This window comes from Chironomus tepperi, unplaced genomic scaffold, assembly GCF_022539635.2.
Source record: "Chironomus tepperi strain 1889 unplaced genomic scaffold, CSIRO-AGI_Ctep_v1 contig_219, whole genome shotgun sequence".
Taxonomy (NCBI): Eukaryota; Metazoa; Arthropoda; class Insecta; order Diptera; family Chironomidae; genus Chironomus; species Chironomus tepperi.
Genome location: NW_027226341.1, coordinates 1475173 through 1500931, shown reverse-complemented (window position 1 = coordinate 1500931; position 25759 = coordinate 1475173). Strand labels below are relative to the sequence as shown.

Here is a 25759-nt window from a genome sequence, read left to right as displayed (position 1 = left end):
AAAAAAATTGTTTATTCTAATTTTACTTCATACATTTTGTAATACTTTACATTCACAATTTGATTTTGTGTACGAATTAATTAACAACCTTTTTACTCATATCTCTTTTGCTTAATAATATATAATGTACTTCAGAACTTTAATTCTCAGATGTTTTTATACAATTTAATAAAATGTTCAAAAGAACATAAAATGGAAACAAAATTTAACATTTTTGGTTTCATATTTATAATGCAATATAATAATTTACATAAGTTAAGTTTCATCGAAGACAATATTGATTAATAAGAAGTTTAGAGTTCCAATATCAATTGGTTTTAAAAGTTATGGAATTATTTTATCATTTTTACAATCTTGTAAACTATAAATTCAAAAGAGCAAATAGGTATTAGTAAAATTTAAGGTTTATTACTTTGAACATTCTTAAAAGTTAAAGACATTAAAAAATAAAAAAAAATTAGTATGGATACAAGTTTAGAATAATTTAATTAAATGTTTATCACAAAAACAATGTTATTTCTTGTAAATTACCAAAAGAGTTTTAATTGAGCTGTTTTATGAATTCATTAGCAATTAGGTACAATAAAAAATAGATTGAAATAATTAGCAGAAAATTAAAATAAAAATTAAATAACAATAAATCTTTAACTTCTAAAAAAATTGTCTATAAATTTTGTCTTTATCATGATTCATGTAACATCATATTAATTTAACTTAGTCTATACTATTAGGCTACAAAACATGTCTTACAATTTCATATTCTTTCCTACTTTTACAATTTGTTCCTTTTCTTTCTGTTAATGAACCTTATTTTAAAATCACATAAGAAGAAATTGAGCAAAAATTAAAAAAAAATTCTCGTTTATATTGTGAATCTATGGAGTATTTAAGCTGTAACAAAACACACTCTTCTGAGATTCATTTAAATAACTGTTTGTTTAGAATGAAATATCTTGAACGGTCTCCATAAATTCACATCAAATACATTGTCATCATTTATGCTATTAATAAAAAGGATATAAAACAACAAGAATGTTTTTTAAAATTACTTTCATGACAGATCCGACATAAATCGCCATTGTTGTGTCTCTAGCGCAGAATTGCATCGTTCTGCAGTTATTCCACGTTCTGTAACCAACCGTGAATCTAGACATACATTAATTTTGCTATGCTGCAAAAGTCCTCCATCTCTCATCACCCACTGTTGATTTTCCGATTCATCACAATATTTCATCACAACCATTGAGCCGCGAGTGAAATTGACTAGTGTGAGACATAAATCAATATGCTTTATTTGACCACGTTTTGTAAAAATCCATTCTTGATTGCCGCCCGTTTCGTGACATTGATACAATCCTATTTCAGAAAAAAAAAATAATTCACACAATTAACACAATCATTCATTCGTAGATAATGATAGATCATACCAATAGTTCCATCAACTAAATGCCCCAATGTATCAACGCAATACGGCCCTTGTCTTATACTTCCTCTAGCTTGTGTTTCGGGTACGATAAGCTCAGGATAGACATTTTCTAAATACCATTTGAATGGCTTACAATGAAGTTTTTCCTTTAATGCTAATCTATCTTCAATGCTAGAATATAATTTCAGGAAAAATCAAAAAGAAAATAAATCGATTAAAGGAATTGTTTTCTTTTACAGTTCAAACAGTTGAGTGTGAAAAAATAAATGCACGGCTCATTGAGAATTGAAATGTGCACGCTCAGTAAACTCTTAAATAACAAAATATATATGAATGGAAACAATGTACAATGTGATAAAGCAGGAACACTTGTTTATTTAAAAATCAATGTCAAGAATGTTCTTCTTGAAATATTACTGATTTGTTTAATGTTGCGTTTTAAAGAAGAAACCTGCTTTACAATTCACAAAAACAATTTTCCATTCAATATTTAAAGAGATATTTTTGTATATGGCAATAAAAATTTTAAAAGCTTAAAAGATATTAAATGATAAAATATTTCCTTTTTGAAAACACCTTAACTGAAAAATCTTAATGCTTTCACCCCAAAGATTTTATCTTTTTTACAAAAATACAAGGATGAAAAATGGCACGCACACACAGCATGACAAATCTTTGATCCTTCTTAAAGGCATTGAAAACAAAAAGGAAATAAATTTTCACTCACATGTGCCGTTTGCACAAAACTTACTTTCCGAATGGAATATTCTTAGCCAATGGTACAGAAGCATAATAATACTGTTTATAGTCATCCATCCAAACTTCAGCAGCACGACGTGTATTGCGAGCGAAAACATTTCCACTACCGCCTGTCACGAAATGAACATAAGAGAAAGGAAATAAATATTAAATTATAGGATAAATTGAAAGAAGGCACATTTTTCCTAACAAAAAAAAATCATTTTTAAATTTTCACGCTTGGACGGTATGAAAAGAGTGTTTTTCTAGGCGTGACTTTATGATTGCGTTGTTAAATTGTTTCACTTAAAATTTTATTTGAGTCATAAAATATTTTACAGCTTATACATAAACATGACTATTTGGAAATAAAGAAGAAAAATTGAATATAAGTTGAAATAAATCAGAATTAAGAGGAATAAGATACCCAATTGAAAATATGATCGTATTCAATTAAGTTTTATTCTTCATGTTATCTTTTATTTGTTAGATATTTATGAGCTATTTATGAGAATCAAATTCATAACCAAATGTTTGAATCTCAAAAAAGGAAAGAAGGTAATAACAAAAATAAAGGAAGAAACGAGATTATAATGTCAGAGAAAACTGACGGTAGGCTTATTGGGAATCATTTCGAAAGATTCTAATACTTTGTTTAAATATTGAGGAAAATGAAATTACAGCAACAATAAGAAATAATAATTTTACAAATTGAGCTTTTTTGGTACCTAATTGTAGTATTTAAAATATACATTTCTAAATTTTCTTTTTTTTGTGCTTGCCCTGATTTATTTTTTAGGAAAAGTTTGACTCCCACAACACATAAAAAGAAAAGGATTTTTGTAAATACAATATGTCAACATTCTGTACTCACCTGGGAATGTATATGGATGTCTTTTCCTAAATACGTGTCCAACACGAGAACATGGAATAATCTCAAGACTTCCTCCGCATTGCCATACACGGAAGGATATTTCAAGATTTTCGCCGCCCCACACATCCATTTTCTCATCATATCTTCCAAGTTTCTCAAAATATGTTTTATTAATAACAAATAACCCACCAGCAATCATAGGCGTACGGATAGAAGTTGTGGGATCTTTTTGCCTAGCTTGTCGCTCCTGGGGAGACAAATATTCCCATTTGAATACAAGATTCCAATCAAAACCACCACGAAGATCTGCAGATGCTCCAATGTATTGAAAATTATCCATTGATATGACGTCAATTACAGGACATACGACTCGAGTTTCATCTTCAACGACACGTTCAATGAGCGGGGGCAACCAATCCTCATTACATTCACAATGACTGTCAAGAAATGTGAGAATCTCTGCTGTTGCAATTTCCGCTCCTTTTACTCTCGATCTCACTAGACCTTCTCGTTTTTCGTTTCGAATTACTTTTACTTTATTTATTTTTGCAAGCTCCAAACCATCTTCAGCTACATTAAAATAGCACATATTGGTGGGTAGAATGATTTTGAGTTTTATGATGGTTGACAGTTGAATAATACCATGAAATGAAATGTTGAAAAGAAATATTAAAGATTCAGACCTAGTAGGTATTTTAGGGTTTAAACTTTTCTATGTTAAATAAAAGTTTTATGCTTTCATTTTACATTATGTAAATGAATCAAAGTTTTGTAGTAAAAGGCTTAGAATCATAAAATTTTACGGTTCAGGATTACTTTTGAGATTTGAAGAATCTTATACTTTTATTTTTACTAATTCTAGAAATGATTCATGATTTATAAACCTAAAGTTTTTCCAACTATCGGGTCTACTTGTTTTACGAATCATAGGTGAATGTAAATTTATAACAAAGGAAACGGAACCTTTATTTTTTTCATGAGTATATGAAAAGCCGTTGGTATAATCGCAAGTTTGTGTGAGCGTAAGTAAATCAATTGCTTCGATTAATATTAAATTCCAAATAAAGGTACAGAATTTTTATTTCTGATAAACATTCAGTATGCTCGAAACGTAAGTAAAACTTTTGAAGTAACCTCTAATAAAAAACGAGTCATTTATTCTTATGGTTAACCTGGGTTAACCACATTTTGATTCAACATTGATTTTTTGTGTGATTTTCTCAATTCTTTTGCAAAACACAAAGATTTTTGAATTGTAAAACTTTTCTATAAATAAAATCATTCGTTCTTTGTTTTTCGATTGGCTTTTTATTATGACTCTGAATATTTGCATGATAATTTCAAAATTTTATAGATTTCTCAATGATTTGGCAATTTGATTATTATGCAATCGCAATTTGTTTTCTATCACCAGCATGAGTGTCAGAAAGGAATAACAACTGAGACACTAGAAAGCCTCCCAATAGCATCCATTGTAAAATTGATATGTAGCAGTGTTATAATGTCAGAAACACGACAAATCCATTTGACTTTTTCTTTCAAGCAATCCCAGTAGAATGCAATTTTGTAAAATGGGTTAAATATTTTTTCCACATTTATATTATTTCGGTAAACTCTGCATCAGAATAATAAAAACTAGCATACTGTTTGGAATTTTTGTGCATATCAAACTTTGATCTTCGGAGAACGATGTTTGAAAAATATTTTTCATATTCTATATCTTTTTATTGTCAATATTCATATGAATATGAATTTATTTGATTTTTTGTATATTATAAACATTTAAAATAAAGATAGTATTATATATTCATAACTTTACCACAAGTAAACCGCGATTTACTTTAGAGCTATACTTAAATACTTTAATATTGTAGGAAACACTTCGAATCTTAAAAGATTTATATTGTAATATAAAAAAATAATAATTTTATGAATACAATGTGTTGATTTATTTTCATGCATTCCATATTTTATCTCCTGTGCATAAAGGCTTTCCGCAATGTTGTACAATTTAAATGTGTTAACATAATGAATTTTTCTTGGTGCAAAATGCATCTAAGCTTCTTGTAACAAATTGCTTCTTCTTTTGGTTGAAATAAAATTGAATATTTTTTTTGGAATTTGAAAATTTAATATTTTGCAAAAATTCTATCTGAATGAACGAAGCAATTAATGGAAAATAGAAAAGAAATTAAGTTAAATATAAAACTAAGTTAATTTATGAGCAGTAATTTGTGCATTTAGTTAGGTACTAAATTACTTTAGCAACGTTACACGTGCTCTGAATAAAATGAGAAGTATATGTGGAAGCAATATAACAATGCCATTAAAATTTCATAGGAATATAAAATAAAATAAATTTTCAAATTCGCAGCCTTTTAGGAATTTTAACAGCCTTAAAATCCCTTTTTCACATGAAGATTTATAGCACTTTAATGTATTAATGTACTAGTTGGAGGAAATACTAATTTTTTAAATAAAAATTAAAGTTTTTTACAGCCGAATATAGACAAATTTTATTATAATATTATTTTAACTTTAATTCATACTTACGGTGATCGGAGAAATCATCAACTAAAATAATTTCCTTAATTAGATGCTCTGGACTTCTATTAAGTACACTAGAAAATAACAAATAAAAAATTATTACCATACGACTACTTCTAGTTCTTTCTTCATTCATCAAACCAAAAATAAATGTAATTAAAAATTCTTTGAATTTATGCTTTTGTACCTTTAAAATTCTTTGTTCAATTCAAAGTTTTTTTTCGATTTTTGTTTTCGTTTCATCTTGTGTTCAAGAAAATGCAAACCTTGCAAATAAGGTAAATTCATTCTTTAGTGTTTCGGATGTTTGAACAAACTTTTGCTTTTCCTTAATTTCATATCTTTCGCTTTTAGGTTTATTAATAAATCGCAAAAAAACATTTCATTATAGAGCAATTTTTCTTTTCTTCCTTCCTACTTTTATTAAAAGTACATACTATAGTTATAAGTAGATGTCATGATGGTAAGAAAAGAAAAATTGGAACATCGAAAGGAACAAAAAAGAACGGCAAAAGAAAAAAGAGTTAAAAAGTACATGAAAAGTTTTCCCATTTCTGTTAATATCCTATGTTCTTATTCGTGATACCTTTCAGCTCTACAGGGGTTTGGACAAAAAAACAGGAGAGGAATTTTTTAATATGGCATAAAAACTTTTAAAGATGTTTTTTTCTGTTGATCTGAAAGATTTATTTTATGAAATTTTAAAATTTGATGTTCATTTATTTGAAAACTTGTTGAAATTTTAACAGATCAGACATATTGAACACAATGCAAAAGTTATGCATACCTTGAGTTTTTCAATATTCTTTCAATTCATTATATGTATAACTCAAATTGGTTTGTTATAATATTTCTTATGCTTTGCTTTTTCAACTGTACAAAAATGCTGATTTATCATAGCAATAGCATGCAGAGTAACCTCATCCACATTATACCGTTGTTCAAACTTATTTTCCTTACCTGACTATCGTTCTCAAAAGTGTGCTGCGAGCTTCGTTGTGGAATGTAATAACTGTATGAAAATACAGGAAGAACAAAATGAATGTAAAATACAGGAAAAAAATAAATTTTTTGTTCCTTTGGAAAAATGAAAGTAATTATTTTGGCAATTACTCTTACCTACACTCGTTGGAGGTAAATTGTATTTCCATTTTTTCCTCCTGCACCTGTTAATGAGATTTTAATAACATGAGTGATACTATGAAAACTTACAGTATATAGTAAATTTTTTGTAGCAAAATATTCAAGAATAAAAATTTATTGTTTTTGACAAATTCAAATTTGTGATGTTTAAGTATCAGTTCACTTACTTTCTAAAAAATACAAGCTAGGTTTTAATACGGATTAAAAACACAGTTGTATTTTCTACCAAATTCACCTACAAAATATAGTGTAATATTTGACGGATAGCTTCAAAACCGAAATAAATGAAAAAGACCTTTTTATACGACTACCAAAGATCCAGTTCAATAGAATATCACAAAAAGTAAGATAGTGAAGGTACAGTAAATGAAACCATAAACGGATAAAGAATAAAAAGTCAAAATGCACGATGATGCCATAAAATAGGATCGAAATTCAAGTAAAAGAAAAAGAAGAGTATTATGAAGAAGAAATAGACTTTTCACCATCATATACACTTTCATGAAACGATACTGAATCATGTCGAAGTGAAGATAAAAATGTGAGGTTGACAAGAGAATATTAAAGACATTTTTGAATTAAATAATGTAAGATTTGTGATTTTTAGGGACATTAGTTACTGACTATGACAGTGATAAATATTTTATGACAGTGATAGGTATTGTAAGATATTATAAATCAGGCATCCCTTTAAGAAGTCAAAGAGATAGTCATCCTCGAAAAAAAAACATGAGAGGGGAAAAGAACAAAAGAAGGAAAGTTTCACACGATGAATACAAATATATTTTCGAGCACATTGATATCTTATCGCTAAATATAAGAGTGTGAAAATTCTGAAAGAGAATATTTGAAAAGGCGATTCCATTTGAATGAAAAAATGCTAGAAGAAGCTTAAAATATAAACATGAAAATGTTCTTATATGGATTTATCTCCCCTTTGGATTATAATATAAATTCCAATACTATTTGAATAAATTTAGGTTAAGAATATTATCTTATTAAGTCGAAGTCAATTGGATGCTTCATACATAAATTGGAGAGAAATTTTTATTTAATTAGATTATGCAAAAATTAATTTATTAAAATTAACATTGCATATTCTTGGCAAATGAAGCTCTCTTCATCCCAAAAGGATTGAATTTTCATGTGTTTGTAAAAGATATAAATTTATTGCAGAATAAATTGTAAATAAATATGTTATGTCGTTCAAGACATGAGATTGAATGGAAGAAATATGAAGAAGCGTCGATATAAAAATAAGTACCAGAGGCGTATAGAATAACATAGCAGAAATATGTATGCATATTCTCTGTAGCTTAAAATTTTCCAATTGTATAAAATGACAAAAGATAAACACACATATGACAAGTTTTGATCACAAATACTGTTTAAATTTATTTATAGGTCGTGCGGAAAATTCAGATATGGAAAAGATGAATCCTGTTTTTGAAAGTTTATGAAAAACATTTTTAAACATATTTGTGACGTGACTCAAATTTACTTTAACTCAGTAACAAAAATGCTGTATACAATATATAAAATGTAGAAACGAGATATTGTGATGCGAAAATAATATTGAATTTTATGATGTGTAATCATATTATAAAAATCGATAAAAATTCTGCACTTAGCAGATTCTTAAAATACTTACATCGGATTTCTAGTATCTGGAATATCACGATTACTGGAAAGACTATCACTGGCTTGTTGATTAAAACGATTTCTTATATAAGGATCTTCTCCTGTTCTTAATCCTCCCCTTTTAATATATCCAATCTCATCAAAGTAATCCCATGAAAGACGCGGTGGAGGAGCAGCATCTGATGACGAAAATGACGCTAATGAACCCAAATGATGATGATTGTGAAGATTAATATTATTATTTGGTGACGTGGAAGCACTAAGATCATCTCCTATGAGATTTGATAATGTTACAACGCCATCGCGTAATCTTAAAGCTCTATTTTCATTCTGGAATGAGATAAAAATATTGATACATGTTAAAGTCAGTCATAGACTCAAAAATTTCAAGAAATTAAATAGTGTAAGTAAAAATTCTAATCTACAATCACAAAAAAATGTCAAACACATAAAATATAAAATCTTTGGTTTGAAAATACTTCAGAAACATTCTATAGAATGAAAACTTTCAAACCACAAGTGTTATAAGTAAAGATGACAGAGAGAGAAAAGGGAGAAATTTGCGGTACAAAAAGGGATCATGTTGAAGTGAATAAGTAAACCGCAAGAAGAATTTTTAAGGGACAAAAAAGAGAGAAAAATTATCATAATCACAGGCAATATTATCATTACATGACATTCATCTCGTCATCTTCATAGTGAAATGGAAAATGATTATCATTATTTTTATTCTCTCATCTGATGTATTATTTTCTTTCTTGGTTTATCATGAAATGGCGTTTAGTTTTTTTCGGCATAATTTTGTTGTTTCTGTCTTCATCACAGTTGCCGCGGGGAAGCAAACAATTTTAGCTTAATACTGTAACATTATTATTTTATTCTTGATGTTGTGACTACTGAGAATGACAATCGTGCTTATAATGATGATGACAATAAGATAATTTTGTTAAGCTTTTCTTTTTTTTCTTCATAGTATTGTTTAAAAGGAAATTAAAAAGCAAAAACAAGCAGAGAAAGTGAGAAATGTAGACACTTAAGTTTTATTTGATGTATTATTTAAATTATTATTTAGGTATTTCTTTGAAATTAATGTTTGAATTGAAATAGATATTAAATCTTTAATTCTTGTAAACAATTAGGTAAAACTCAACTTCAGTTGTAAATTATTTAAAATTAATCTTTTTGCTTATAACCTATGTGGCATAATTATATTGTGACACATAAGCATTATTTATTTGTATAAATAACTGGAAGCTAGATTTGAGCCTCAAATCAAAACATTTATCAAATTTTACACGCAATAAATCGTCAGGTAAGTAGATAGAAACAAACATTTTCATAACGCGTCATTATAAAGAATCACAATGTTATTATCTTAAGCATTTATTTGGTTACGTCTATTACTTTTTCTTTTGGGCTATAACGTAACAATTTTCGGCATTACTATCTGCCATACCAATAAAATAGCAATGATGTAAATTGGTTCAATCCGGTTGTACGTCTGTTATAATTTTTGTTTTATTGTTGTTGCGATTTGATTTTTTTTTTTTGCATGGTATTTGAAAGTTTTAGTTGAGATGGTCACGATTTCTCAAAAAAATTATAGAGTAAGTATTATACAATCAGTTTTAAATTTTCTAACCTTTTAAAAATGAATTTGACTCTTTAAAGCATCAATAAAAATGACAGAAAATGGATCATTTGAATAGATTTTTTACAAAATATGAAATTTTTCCCTTTTTAAAGATTTATAACTGTTCTCGGCAAAGCGTTCTTAATGAACATAAAATTAATTTTATGTATTGTCATTATCTGTCACAATCAGTCCCAGTCATTTTCTGCTTTTGGTATGTTCGAGAAAGAGATGTATTAACTTAATTAAATGTATTTTAATTGAAAAGTGCTTTACTTTTTTAAATCCAATTTGTGATAAATTTATTGAAATAAATAATAAATTTTATTCTAAATCAATGTCATGTGCTTCTGACAAAATTCATAAATCTCTATTTTAGCTCATTTTTATTCAAGTGGATTTTGTGTAAGTAACGAAATATTATTATAGCAAAATAAAATATAGTAAAAGCTAGCCATTGTTATTTAGATCACTTCTTATTGTACATATATTACCATAACAACTACATCTTTCACTCTCACTCTCCATTTATCGTATTTTTTTCTTCTTCATTCCATTATGTACATGTCTACTTCTGTTATCTCAAAATATTTAACCTTCTTTCACATCCATTTATATTTCTTCCAGTCAGTTCCTTTCGAACTTTTTTAATCTCTAGGATATTTTTCGTTGAAACCAATAAAATTCAAATTTTAAGTGGCCAGAACAGAACTATATATATTGTAACGATTTTGATGTTCATAATTTAGACGTCTTTAAAGGACTGAATTAATATCATACACAGTGCTTTACCAAGATTTCAATAAAAAATAATTTAGAAAAAAATTGAGGCTCAAAAATGTATATTAGCAAATTTTTTATGATGATATTTTTATGAAGTGAATGACGAAAAAAAAATAACTAGGGCGATAAAAAGTAAGAGCTTAAAAGAGAATGGCATAAATCACTAAATATAGTCGTTCGTCATAGAGGGATGAAAAAAATCGTGACATATTTCCTCTCATAAACATGTAACTACATCAGTACATTAATGTTACGAAGATGAATTTGGAAAGATGTAAATGAACTGTTCATACTGACTGAAAATAATGTTTTATTAAAATTGAAAAATGTAATTACCTAATAATGTTTTTGATTTAATTATCATTTCAAAAATTTTCAATGAAATTTAGTCAGGAATTTAATTAGTTCAACTGAGAATTTCATGGAAAATTTAAAAGCTTCGTTTAATCAAAATACTCTTAGACTCATTATTTGTAATTAACTTTCCTTCAGCTAGTATAAGTAAAATGTTTTCATTGAATTATTAATTTCGAAACTTTTAATTAAGCAGCTATAAACTTAGATGTAAAAAAGAATTAGCATCAAGTTATTTGAACAAGCTTTTTAGCTTTTATCACATTTGAGAGCGCAAAAGTGATGTTGAACGTTTTTTTACACATTTTTATAACATTTATATTCACTTGCGTACAATTCGAAAAACTTTCCTCTTATAAATTTTTTTGCAAGTTTTCTAAGAAACTTTTTATGCACATTAAACTTAGCTTCTGAGGCAAACCAAAAACTTTTTACTGGTGAAAAATGTATTTACACTGCTGCGAACGAAAAACTTTATGAATAATACATTTTTTAAATTATATTTCCATATTTTTTGTAACGGAAAAATGGAAAATAAAATTCAAGTTAAGAAATGTACATAAAAGACACGTTCATACGTGATGGCAAATAGAAAAAAGCCTAGACTTTTCAAATTTTCCTACATTATTTCTTTGAACTTTGCCTGTGACAGACACAGGCAACAAATATATCACAGTTTTTGTCTGAGTTCAGGCATCACAAACAAATTTTTTCTTGCAAAAATTTCTATGACAGACGTTGCCTGTTTGCAGGCAATGCCTTTTAACAGGCAACAGACAGATCGCAACTCTGTTTTTGACATTTGATCAGCTTGCTGACAAATTATAAAATTATTAACTTCAAATAATTCTCATCGTGATGGCCTGCAAAAAAAGTTGTGACAATGCTGCTATAGCGTGTAATGATACTAACATCATAATAACGATGTAAGCGAATATAGCACTTTCTGCTAATAAAATGCCGCAAACTTTTTGAAACATTCTTTCAGTTAATGTAACGTGTTGACAACAAAAAGCTTTTATTGTAAATTAACACAACAGTAGAAGAATAAAACCATCGTGTTGGAAATGCTTTTACCTGATTTTCTAAAATTTTCATATGGTTTAATAGCACGAATATCCATGAAGTACAAATGATCATTAAAATTATTTTGTGCTTGTAATTTAAAAAACTCGTCTGTTTCATGTTAAGTCTTAAAATGCGAATATATTTTCATATAATCAGAATTTTCTTATCTCTTCTTTTTGAAATTTTCCGTCTTCCTTCTTGTATATATAATTTGATTTCAATTTATTTTTCCTACGTTTCCTTTTTCTATATTTTTTACATTTTTTTTCTCATTTATTTTTACTGTTCTTTTATTAACGTAAGAGCTTTGTTGTAGAATTTTAAATCGCAATTTTTCCCTTATTTTGAATGAATTTTAATTTTTTTTTCTTACTTCTATTAACAACTCATTAAAGTTATGCAAATATATCAAGATGGTGCATGGTAATTTTAACGATATGCTACTTTATTTGGATTTAAAAGTTACAGTTAAGTCATTTCCTTATTTTTATCACGTTTATCAAAACATTCAACATTAAAACAAATAAAGTAAAACATTTCCCGCAACTTTTCTTTTTCCTTACTTTTCACGATTCCTTTAAGATAATTTGCATGTTTTCATTTCCTTTTTACTTCTTGCATTCTTAAGTTTTTTCATCAAAATTTACATACTCATACACTGCCATATAAGAATTGACATTATTTTTTTAAGTCAATATTTCTCAATCTTTAACACTATATTCATAAAAAAAATTCTTCCTTCTTAGTTATTTATATTATCAATTTGTCGAAAGCTCTCATTACAAATTCACTTGAGGGTGCGTTACATACAAAATTTATGCCATCATGTCGTTTGGTATACTAAAGAAAAAAATAAAATGAGAAAAACCATAAACTTTATGTCTCATTACAAATTTTTCTCATATTTCACTTCACCCATACGAATTTAATATTTTTTTACACTATGCACTACTACCATTCCTTCAAAGGAATATGTCACAAGAGGGAGACTGAAAAAATTTTGTTTTGGGAAAATTTTCAATGTGAATATCAAAAGAGAAGAAGAGAAAAAAATAATAAAACTCAGAATCTGTGAATGAACTGATATAAATTTTTCAACTAGATTAAATATTAGACGTGCTGTTGCAGAATAGCTTTAAATTTTAATACTCTCTCAATCTCACATGTTTCACTTTCAATTCTGTTTCGTGACGCAAGCTCTCTTTCTTCTTACGTGAGTGCTTTTTAGGTGATTTTTAATAATAGCGGAAAAAGTTTCTTATTTTGCACGTTCAGCTATATCCAGTGTCACGGTCTAATGAAAACACATTGATTAGATAGAGAAAATACAACAACGAGAAAAAAAGCGATTAAGTAGGGCATTTTATTTTTATTACTCTTTATTTTCTCATTCTTTTCTCACATTTTCTCGTATTAAGTGATCATAAAAAAACACTTTATGGCTGATTGATCAGCATTTAATAAAACATGCATCAATTAATTTAAAAATACTTCTATTATCATCCATTTCTCTTTAAAATTTGATCTTAAATCAAGTAGGTTTAATCATCTTTTATTTTTCTGTCTCCACATCCATTAGCATCTATGTATTAAATGTGTGAAATTGTGGTGCGTTACGGATGAATTATTAAATTGATAAATATATTTGTGGTTAACTACCAAATTGGCAAACTGTAAATTAAATCACGTGAAAATGTTTTTTTATGTACACAAGTTTGAATTATAACATTTAACAAGGGTCAGACGCTATTGTATATATAGCAGTATACCAATTATAACCAGATCCATAATCCGCTAATAGAATATTCTGATATTGTCGCTTCATAAAAATGCAAATTTTCAGTCATTTTAATCAAAAAAGTTTCATCTGCAATTAAAAGCTACTTGAAAGCTGATTATAAAACTACACTGTATATTGTGGGAGTCTCAACGACTGCATCGCAAAAAACTTTCACTATTTAACCGAAAAAAAAGTTCTTTTTCTCTATCCATTACATTTTGTGGTTTATTTTGTCGTTCATTGCACTCCACACACATTCTCATTTACATATTAATTAAATTATTTATTTTATTTACTTTTGCATTTATATTTTCGGAAGTGCTGTGTTTAAATTGGCTGTAGATATCTATATGCTTTTTTCATATTTGTGTTTTCATTTAATTGAGCCATTGAGCTAAACGCATTGGTGTCGTTATGTCACATCCTGTAGAAATTTATTGTCGTGTGTCAGATGCTTCATTGCTTATAGCATTGCTCTAGTTATTATGCAATAAATTGAAGTATCTTTCTATGTTTGGTCCTATTCTGTACTACACAGAAACAGATGCAAAAGAATAGCAATTTACTATTTTACTGCGTAAACTTTTCTTAAATCAGTTTTATGAAAGCGTGTAATATCTTCTGTATGCATCTTTCTACATATCTGACTTCATTTTTAAATACTTTTTTAGTATTTTCGAATAAAAATGAGGCTTTAGCAATTACCTTAGCCAATTTTGCTGTAGGTCAACATGATGTGAGTGACATTGAAATGGAAATAAAAAAGAAGATTGTGCTGCTATGTAAGAAAGTACAGGCATTAAATTTACAATTTCCTCTTCTTGTTATTAGCTCATTATTTCTATCCTATCCATTTTATATAATAACAATTTCGTGTTTTTTGCGCATAATTGTGCACACACCCAGTATGACACCAAATAAACATTTTGTAGGGTGCAAATCATTAATGATGCAATAAACAAATAAAACAGATGTGCTCAATATCATAAGCCGACATGTTGCACTTTTACTTTCATTTTCATAAAACTTTTTTTCTTAATCTTCAAGGTGATATTTATTTTTAAAGGCTGTAATTTGCCATTCAAGGTAATGTCTCATAACTCCAGTTATGAGATGCACTTTATGTTATTAAATTATCAAAGCTAAATAAAGCCACTACCTCAATTAGACTTAATGAATTTATGATCTACTTAACATTTAAAGGTTCAAAATTATTAAATCTTCATTGCCACTTTTTTTGTTGAATTCCGTTGAATTATGAGAATATTTCACTTCGGTCTCTTTTCCTTAGCACATTAACCTCTTTGATCAACTAAATTTTCATTTCATTACATGTTTTTGAATGTATAATCTAAATTTTGACCTGAATTTAATAAACTCGGTTAATGAAATTATGAAATTTTTTTGCAATACTTTTTTTGTGAATTGAAATTTAAAAAAGTTTACTTGACACAACAGGCACTAATAATGAAGACATACGAAAAAGTAATAGTTAGTGAAGCAAAGAAATAGCAAAAATGTGGCAATTACCAACGCAGTATGATGGTCGTTACTGAAACGATTATGATGACTGTAAATAGTCCCACATTCATCAGTTACGATCTGTGATTAGATGATTATCATTCATTAAAATTAAATGTTAATTAACATTAAAAAATTGAATTGCCACAATGTTTAGGTACTTAATGTAGTGTAAATTATATTTAATTACTTGGCTAAGCTTAAATTACAGTTATTATATTCAGATGATAGAGACATAAATTAATTTAATATTTGATTTTTGATGATAAAATAAAAGTTATGGCACTCAAAAATTATTATTTTCTTCATGATCATATTGAACAATATATTCGTATATTGTTGATTGAGACAGTGTAACTTTTGATATTAGTAATTGGCAAAAGGCATCCAACCATAACAGTTGATCTGTCCGGCCAGCGAAATAAGTTAGTAAGTATATTTGTATTGATTCTTGACACTACTTAAAAGTAAAAATAAGAAAAGTAAACCAAACTTTCTACTTCACAATGATGTTTTAATTAGTTACTGGAGCAAATTACTCGTAACAAAGATTGATTGATGAGTACATTAGTGAAAAGTATTTGATACATATTTATCGTCCCTAAAATTAAAATTTACTGTTACGAGTCAGAGTGACAACTATGTACATGGTGAAAATTTTCACTTTCCTACAGAGTTGATTTATTTCGACAACTATTTTTAATTGTTCCATTTTTATGTTCATCATTTGTTAACGAATTCATTTACGTGAAGCAAAGAATTTTAATTTTCTTTGTTTTTAATATTCAAAAATTGGTTTCAGTTCAATAATAATTATCTCAACATCCAATTTAGTTGTAAATAATTAAGGTCATAAAATGCAAATTTACATCTCGCAATTCATCATATTTTAACATAAATTAAATCGTAAACTCATTTCTCATAAATCCATAAATTGAAATTCAAATGTATGTTGAATGGAATTTTTGAGAACAATAGGTGCACTTGAGTGGCAATGTTAAATCACACTTTTACTTTTCTTTGCATAGTAAAATTCACAGCAAAAGATGCATCGTTACTGTCATTATTATGATCATCAGTTGCCTTATTCTTCATTACCTTTTTTCTCTTCTTTACTATTACATCAAGCAATGTTAACCATGAATGCATATAATAAGCAAAAAACAGAATTGAAAACAATGAAGAGCTTGAAACAGTTGGTGATGTTATGAAATGTTTTATCTTTCCACCTTTTATAACAAACAATTCACAGAGTAAAACATGAACACTGTAGGTTGGTACAAATAAACAGAAGAATCTGAACAGAGTTCGCTAAAGTAGTTGCCAACAAAAGAATTGGAAACTGGAACAGCCGTTGCAATGAACAAAAACTTAATTAAGTTTATTATAAAATTGAACAAAGAGCTTAGGTTTTTTATAAATTAAAGCATCAGCTTAATTATTTTCTGTCGAACATATTATGCAACTATTTCCTTTGAAGTAATTACTCAATAGGAAGGATGAACCTTTGTGTAACAAACAAAATAGGATTTTATATAAACCAAGTGTCAATTCCATATATGCCGCAGATAGTTTAATTACTCTGACTATGAAACTCTATTTAAATTTTTAGTAATTTATTTAAAGCTTGTTGAACAAAGTTTGTGCATTTCAAACCTTAAACATTTTCCTTCATTTGAAAATCATGCATCAGTCAACACTGCTTTTAATTCTACGATTTTTAGAATTTTTTGTGCAAAAATATGCACATAATACCAATAGTTTGTTCAGTTTTTTGTGTGGCTGAATATATTTTTCATGCTAAAAATTCATAGTTTTAAAAAATGATTCAGTGAACACAGCTTCATACTTTCAAGTTTGAAATAGAAAAAAATATTGTTATTTGCATTTCATATATATTGTTTGTCCATTAAGCTGTAAAAACATGATGGAGTCAAAAGCCATAACTAAGAATTGCACTACTTCAGTGTCAAAATACAAAATCGCATAAAAGTTCTCTTTTGTTACAAAAATAATAATTTATGTTGTTTGATTGCCAGAAAATTTGTGTCTATACGATGATTTACCAAAATGAATAAGTATTTTTGCAAAAGTTTATTGGCATTGAAAGTCTTATTTTTGTGATGTATAAGCAATCAATATTTTCTAAAGACCATCGCATCATTAGTCAATGTAATAATAGTAGAAAAATTGAAAAAAAAAATCATTGAAAAGTTAGATGTGTTACCTTAACCTATAACCTTTTTTGCTTTATAATTTGTGATTTTTTTGGCAACTTTTATTTTTGGAATGAATTAAATAATTGAAAAAATTGAAGCGTTTTTAGACCCACTTTTCCCCACCTAGCAAAAATTTGTAACTCCGTAACAAATTTGTACGGTTCGGCTTAGAACAGCAAACTTCAATTTCCTGCATTTTAGATGCGCTGCTTGCAGTTTTTAGTTGTATCTTATGGCACCTCCTTTTCCTCTTAGCATTACAAAATTTCCTTCATTAAATAATCAAAAACAGAATGATTTCGAAATAATTTTAAAAATGGAATTTTTTAATAAAAATTGTGTGTACCTTGAATTAATTTTATTTCATTAAACAACTGAAATGTTGTCCCAAAAACAAATTTCATGCTGGATGTTTGCTTAAGATTTCAAATTTTCTTGAAAAAGAATTTCTTAAGAAACTCATCGCAAAAGTTTTCTTTTACAAATGCTGGGGATATTCAGACAAATCCAATCTTAAAAAGCGCAAACAAATAAGACTTAAAATAAAAATTTTATGCGAAGGCACATGCAAAATCTACAATAAAGTAAACTTTTTGCCTTTCATTTGAGTTTTGGTAATGGATATATGTAAATACAATATATTAAGAAAGTTTGAAGGAGAAAATCTCCAGACATTTAAAACAGAAAAAGGGTTGAAAATTTAAATTATACAATTTTGCGAATTTAAATAATCCTAGAAAGTTTTTCGTTTAAATCAAATACTTATTCCATTAAGCTTTCTTAATGAAAGCAAACATTTGTTTTGAGCTACAGAATTCTAAAAATTATTAAACCTTATTTGAATTGCAATCATGTCATTAACTAATTTTACCTAAGCAAGTAATTATGTTCATGTCAAATTAAATGACATGTAATTGTGAAAAAGAACGAAAATAGTAAGGAACTAGATTACAAAATGGCGATCAAAATGTTTAAAATGACAGGCACGTAGCTGGAAGTACTAAAGAAACAAATTAACTCTCTATAGGAATAAATCAAAAAAGGCACAAATTTCTTCGCTCACCAAAACCTCCCTCGAAGAATATTTAGCTACACCCTTGCTTAGTTTTGATTAATTCTCAAGCTTTATCTTAGAATCATTGCTGAACATACTAACATTAATTAAATAAAATAATCTACTTACATTTTGGAAAATCAGTGATATCAGATTTAAGAACATTATTAACTCAATAATACAATGCTTTATGCTATGATCTAAATGATTAATGACATAAATTAGACGTAAATTATGCTCTCTAATATTTATGTGTATATGCATAACATACACACTTCTTATTTCACTCATTTTATGTGTGCATTTAATAAAACTAAGATAATTACTTAGGTCGCATTCATTAAGAGTTTTAATTATTGTTTTGCACGCTCGCATGTGAAAGAGACTGGAATGAAATGAGCGGAAGAAAAGAAAAGGCTAGAGAAACTGTACATTTTGTATAAAGTTTATCAACACTTCATAATACAATGCCAGTAATGCACACAAATCATTAAATTACAGTTCCTTCGTCAAGTCTTGATCTTCTTTTATTTGCATACATATTACATGCATAATTTAAATAATTAATTAGTGTTTCGTCACTTAGAGTTGATATTTTTACTGCTTTATAATTAATTATTGTATATCTATACAATTCTCAATTTGAATTATGTGACGTGCATGCGTTAAATATTCAATGAATATGCATCAAGTAATTGCTCTTAAAAAGTATGAGACCATGATAAGAAAATTATAATTATATCTAAATCAAAAAGATCTTTGGATTTATGCATGTCCATGCAAGCATATTAAGGTTTAGTGTCGTTTTAATCAAATTAGTAAAATCTTTCTCTTTGTTTCAATTTGTAGTATTGTACAGTTTCAATAAATGATGATGATATTTTTATTATATGATTTTTATTTTAATTTTGAAAAAGTGAATAGTTGCATGTAAAAAAATGAACTTTCTATTAGTTTTATTAGAAAAACTATTTATTTCTTAGTAAAAAGCTCATAAATAATAAAACCTTGCGTAAAATCTTCAAATTATCCACCACAAGACATCATCCTTTCCCAAATACTCGAAGGTTGCTAAAACAATTATTATTGAATAGAGAAAGGTCTTTGTCCGCACTGTACATCAAAAAATGAATTAGTTTTTAAAAAATAAAATGGGAATTCAATACATAGCAATTGTGTAGGCTAAACTGACAAATTTGTTTCGAGATTTTTGTAGTCTTCAAAATTTTTATGAAACGAGCAAGGATGATGTGGGATGCAAAGATTTTATAATTTGAAACTATTATCATTAATATTTCATCTAGATAAACACTATTTCAAGTTTTGATTTTGCCTGTTTAGAATGAAATAAATATTGGATTTTTCTTTTTATGTGGGCTATAAAATTATATGAGTTGGTATGAATGAGAATGAGGTAAATTGTAAATAACATGCGATTTGGAAAGATTTGCTGATTTGTTAAAAGACATTTAAAGTTTATTTAGAATGAAATAAATATTGGATTTTTCTTTTTATGTGGGTTATAAAATTATATGAGTTGGTATGAATGAGAATGAGGTAAATTGTAAACAACATGCCACTGGAAAATTTGCAAAAGTCTAGATTTTTATTGAGAAATTTAATTTCGTCACAAATTAATTCATTTTCCTGAAATTGTATACAAAAGATTATATTGAGTACCAAAATGATGGTTTGAATTCCATCTGGCCAATATCAATAATTTTTAAGTGATTAAGTCACGAAACATTTATTCATTAAGTCCTTACTTTGTTTCTTAATGTTCAACATTACTTATATTCGAGAAAATCGAGTTGTCTATAATACGATTCACATTTCGATGGTGTAATGTAAGATAATAATCACATTTCTGAGCTCAAAATAAATTATTCAATACAAGCACCATATGAATTATTTTTAAGTCGATAATTTGATGATGAAAGAGTAGCTTCCGATATTCACATGTGTGTTTTTTGTTAGATTCTGGGAGAAAAACAACCTATTTGTTTGCAATGTGCGTTGGTGTATATTTTTGTTCATTCAAAGTTTGAAAAAATCATCTCGCGATTTAGAAGAATATGCAAAGTCAGAAGAAATAATATAAAAGAGTTCGAAAATGGAAGAAAGTAAAAGTAAAATAATAAAATTTAATAAGATTTTTATTATCACTTCGTATATGTATGAATTTATATACAACATTTTGGAACATCAGCTGAACATTATGTAGAATAAAATAAAAAGAAATGAGAGCGAATAGCAAATGTGTGTGCACATTAAAATTGATAAGAGAGTACACATCAGAACATATACAGAAGTTAAAATGTGTAATGAAATCTTTAACGCAATGTTCATTGAAATGAGATATTTTTTTGCAGCATCCTTCGCTGCTACTTTTATATGATGCTCCCATTTCATTTCTGAGCTCTTATACAAATAAATACGCTAAAAGGGATATCAGTGAACTGCTCAGAATATTTCATTTATATCATTAAAACATAAATATCAAGGCGTATGTACATTTCACATTCAACAAATTTAAATTTTTAATTTCATTCGAAAAAAATAAATAAATTTGAATAAATTTTATGTGAAATTGTAATTCTTCTCATTTTACTTCCAATCACACATTTCTACACACTTAGTTCCACTAGTCTAAACTAAAAAATATCGGAAAACAAGGATTCGTTCATTGCTCAATTAGCTTACCTTATTTGCAGATCCTTGTAAATAATATAATAGCACAAACATCCATGAGATGCAAAATACAATGAAAAATTTCACGTTTCGTCGCATTTTTGCCAAGGATATCAAATTTAACTTCCTAATTTTTGGCATATTCACTATTTTGTTTTCACTAAAATTATTCTACTCTGCTTAAAACTTTTTAAAATTTTCTATAACTTTTATTCCTTGATAATGATGGGTTTGATTTTCTATGAAATTTTCTTATCCTTTATTGAATGAATGAAAAAAAAAGATGAAGAGCAAAAAACTTTTCTTTTTTCACTGACGAAGAATGAAAATTAATCGAAGTTTTTCGTCAAAATTATTTTCATTCATTTTTTTCTTTGCTTCTTTTATTCACGCACTCAATTCATTCACAAGAAATGATTTATTTGATTTAATTCTTTTTGATTCTTCTTTTTATAATATGCGGAAGGAACTTCAAAGCGTTTATTTTACAATTTTTCTCGTCAATTTAAATCGATGTGAAAACATCGACGACTGCTCAGACACTAAGCAGACATTCAATAAAGCAAAGTCTCACAACGTTTATTTCTCTCACATTTTTATATTCAAACTCTCTGTTTATGTTTCACTTTCCGAAAAGATTTGTGTTAAGTTCATCTCTCTGAAAATGACTCATTCTGGTCTAATAAGCATACTTCTCTCGGTTATATTTAAATATAATTTTAGGTCATTTACGAAAGCGTTTTTGACACTTCAAACTTGTATTCCAGACTAAATGATGAATTTTAAAATTCAAATCTGTCCATTAAATATTAAAGCTACCAATTTTATTGTCGAAATTACTTTGCTAATGACTAGTACACATTTGACAAAAAAAGTTAATATCATTTATGATAGTAATTTTCATTTGCTTATAGCTTCATTATTGTATTATTTTAAGCATCACGAGATTTTTTTTAAAACTTTACAATGAATTTAAGTTGATTTTATTTGCAACATTTTGGAATTTTTTACTTTTTCTATCAGCAAAATCTTTAGTCCTTGAAAATGCTGATTTTTAAGTACCTATAACTAATATCTATCTAAGGCTTCCCACGCCTCAACAATAAATACAAAAAAGTGTATTATTGAAATTAATATTCTTTAAACTTTTCTTTATTCACAGTTCAAAAATGAATTTTGATTTGAATCGAATTTTCACTAAATTGAATGGAAATAGTGAAGAAAACACAACAAAAGGGGGATAAAGTATGTATGAAAATTTCTTCCTTGAAAACATCGGCGCACCCCTCGATTCATAAGGATACACAATCATCTGTTATAGTTCATGCGCAGTGGGAATTTTTTTTTTTGCGGGAAAACAAAAAACTTGGTAAAAAATTAAGTAACTAATCTTTTGCAAATTTTTTAAGTGTGCTTATATATTTGAGCCACACAGCAACGAAAAAACCCACTTGTATTGAGGTAGGTTAGTAGCTGATTTAAAATGAATTTTTTATTTTTTATGATTAAAAGAGAGAAATGAAACCAAAAGTGCTACTGTTGGCACATTTTCGTTTGTCTCTTTTTATTTTCACAGTCATTTACTTCTTTACCAATCATTCTCGATTTTTGTGATTTATCTAGGCTTTACATATGAAAACACATTAAAAATTAAGACGAATTTTTAAAATTTGTATGTATATTTCAAATAATTTTAGAATAAAATTTAAGAATTTTGAGCTTTGAAATTTAATTACAAATAATTTGAAACTGAAATCGGTGTCAGTGCTAAAATATTTAAAGATGACGAATAACTTTATAATCATATGCATGACGAAGATATAACACATGCCAGCACTTCAAGAAAAATCAGCTGTTGAGAAAATGTATTGATCTATTAATGCCACTTCTTATTATAATAGCAGCATGCATAATATGCGCTAAACAATTGACTTACTTTGATGTTGATTGTATTGTTACATCACATTTCTTCATGAATATTTCATTTAATTTTTTTTTTTCAATCATGAAATATCATTAGCCTGAGTCATGGATTATGCTGAAATAATGATATATGTTGGATCAATTTTACTGACAAATGACATTCAAAAGAAAAGAAAATCATTAAAACACTGTGATTTCTTCTAGTAATGAGGAACGAAGATATTAAATTTGATATGCTGCTTTAACAACACTTACAAATTGATTTTGAAAAAAAAACAGCTATAAGATAGATGAACATTCACTTATTCATTTAAAATCAGTAATACAAAAAATTCATTTGTAAAGAGATTCCGCATCGGATTTCTGTGTATTATGTGTACTTTAATTGATTAGATGAACAAGGGATATACATACTAATGTTAAGAAATTTAAAGTTAATATATAAATAATAATGATTTTAAAATATTGAATATAATATTATTAATAAACGAATATTTTCGTTATAAGTTGGGTAAAAATTCAATGCACTTTTTATTATCATTAAAAGTAAAAGTTGACATACTTAAAAATTTAGACTCTTGGAACCTTAAACTACTCTTCCTTATTAATTGTGCCGAATTAACTTTCGAATGAATAAAAAATTGAATTAAATTGATTCATTTGGCAGATTTTCAAGTTTAATCGATATGTGCATATAAACTGAATATATGTATTACTTTAAACTGAAAATAAATTCAATAAAATAAATTTTCAAATGTGAGAACTGACATTACGGAACAGACTTTAAATTCCATGCAACTTTTCAAAACAACTTTCAATTTCTTAGTCAGCTCTTCTGCTGACTTTATATGTTTTATGCTTAATGTATTTGTTTTTTGTTACATATAAAAGTACGAAAAAATTTCTATGCACATCTTGAATGCATGAATAAAGTTTAAATAACCATCTGCCTGGTGATTGTTTGTTTTTTTTTCTTCATATTTTTTGCTCGTGTGCTTTGTAGTTCCTACTACCGCATTTGTGATACATCATGATCTTCTTTGATCATTACACTGATGAGCTCTCATTCACTTTTTCTGCTAAGTAAAAATTAGTTATTCATGTTTCTCACATTAAGTGATCACGACCATAATAACTACAGTAATGTAATTAACTTGACGGATATTTTTTTTTCTCCTTTCAAAAATATTGTATTATAAGCAGATAAACATTAGACTTTTTACAGATTAAGCTATGATAAGATCTTATGAGAATTACAGTAATAGTAAACCTTATGTAATTTGTAAGGATATAAAATATCCTGTTATGTTGCTTTACTCTCATTTTAAAATACACAAATGTTCAAGTAGTCGCCGAATGAAAGAATCCAAGAAACTGAAATGTTACACCAAACTCTTACTTTCATTCATTTCCGCGTGCTAATAAATTACTCTTCTATTTGTTACTGGTTTTTTTCTTCGGAAAGTCAATCGCATATGCAATCTGTATTGTATTCAAACATATTTATTTTTTTCTGCACTTTTCTCTTTTTTCCTAATAGAAAATAAACATTTCAAGGCTTTAGACTCATTTACTCTAAAATTCTAATTGAACTCAAAGTCTTATACAGAATACAATGTCGTCTTTTATTTCAAAGTAAGTATTCATATTTTCGAAATCAACAAATAAAATTATATTAGCATTTTATAAACTTCATGAATCCAATTTTTATGGGATAAGAGTTATGTAATTTCTAAAATTTGAACCAAATTCCTTTACTTAAAGCTCAGTTTCATTTTCAGTCTGTTTCATTTTTGAAATTATTTGAATTTTTTCAAGTTGTTAAACTTATTTAAACGTACATTTATTTAGCTTATATGTATGTTCAAATAATTTTAATTTTTAAAAGCTTGCTGCTTATTTCAAGAACTTCTACGGTTAAGCAATTTAAGCCAGAATTTTTCTCCATTGTTGAGCAATAGTGCAAATTGAGTATTATTAAGAAGATCTGCTTAGGAGGACATAAATCTTCCGATACTCACATAAAGATATGGACAGATAGATCGCACATTGCGAAAGCGCAATAAACCTGAGATTGACCAAAGATGGAATCCACAAGGAGAAAAGGTGCCGAGGAGCTCCAAATGCTACATGGCTTACAACGATTTTAAGAATGTCATTTAGATGCGAAAACGAATAATTTGTACAAACTTTGTGATTGGGTTAGCAGTAGAGTCATATGAAAACAATTTTGGAGTTACCTAGGTTTAACATCGAATCATAGTTCCGGTTAAGCAATTAAGCAAAATTTATAAATATTTTATTGTATGTGAAAAGTATATTTTTTGGTATTAAAAATCAACTAGAGTTAACAATCTTTGACAA

General features: G+C 27.4%; 1 protein-coding gene across 1 annotated transcript; it reads right to left on the bottom strand.

Annotated features, from left to right (window-relative positions):
- Window positions 1-555: 555 nt before the first annotated feature.
- Window positions 556-22304, bottom strand: Pgant2 (polypeptide N-acetylgalactosaminyltransferase 2). The gene is made up of 9 exons (XM_070640416.1): window positions 21485-22304; window positions 8380-8699; window positions 6705-6751; window positions 6546-6597; window positions 5592-5659; window positions 3039-3608; window positions 2178-2295; window positions 1428-1597; window positions 556-1356 (listed from the first exon to the last, which is right to left on the bottom strand). The coding sequence occupies exons 1-9, from the start codon at window positions 21611-21613 to the stop codon at window positions 1052-1054; spliced, it is 1779 nt and encodes a 592-aa protein (XP_070496517.1). The 5' UTR covers window positions 21614-22304; the 3' UTR covers window positions 556-1051.
- Between the last annotated feature and the right edge of the window lie 3455 nt (window positions 22305-25759).

Bases quoted from the DNA above. Each gene is read 5' to 3' on its own strand.
- Pgant2 (XM_070640416.1), bottom strand. From the start codon at position 21,613: ATGCCAAAAATTAGGAAGTTAAATTTGATATCCTTGGCAAAAATGCGA. The intron at 6,598-6,704 runs GTAAGAGTAATT...ATTTTCATACAG, and splicing joins TTTACCTCCAACGAGTGTAG to TTATTACATTCCACAACGAA. The intron at 1,598-2,177 runs GTAAGTTTTGTG...ATTATATTCTAG, and splicing joins AAGAATATTCCATTCGGAAA to CATTGAAGATAGATTAGCAT.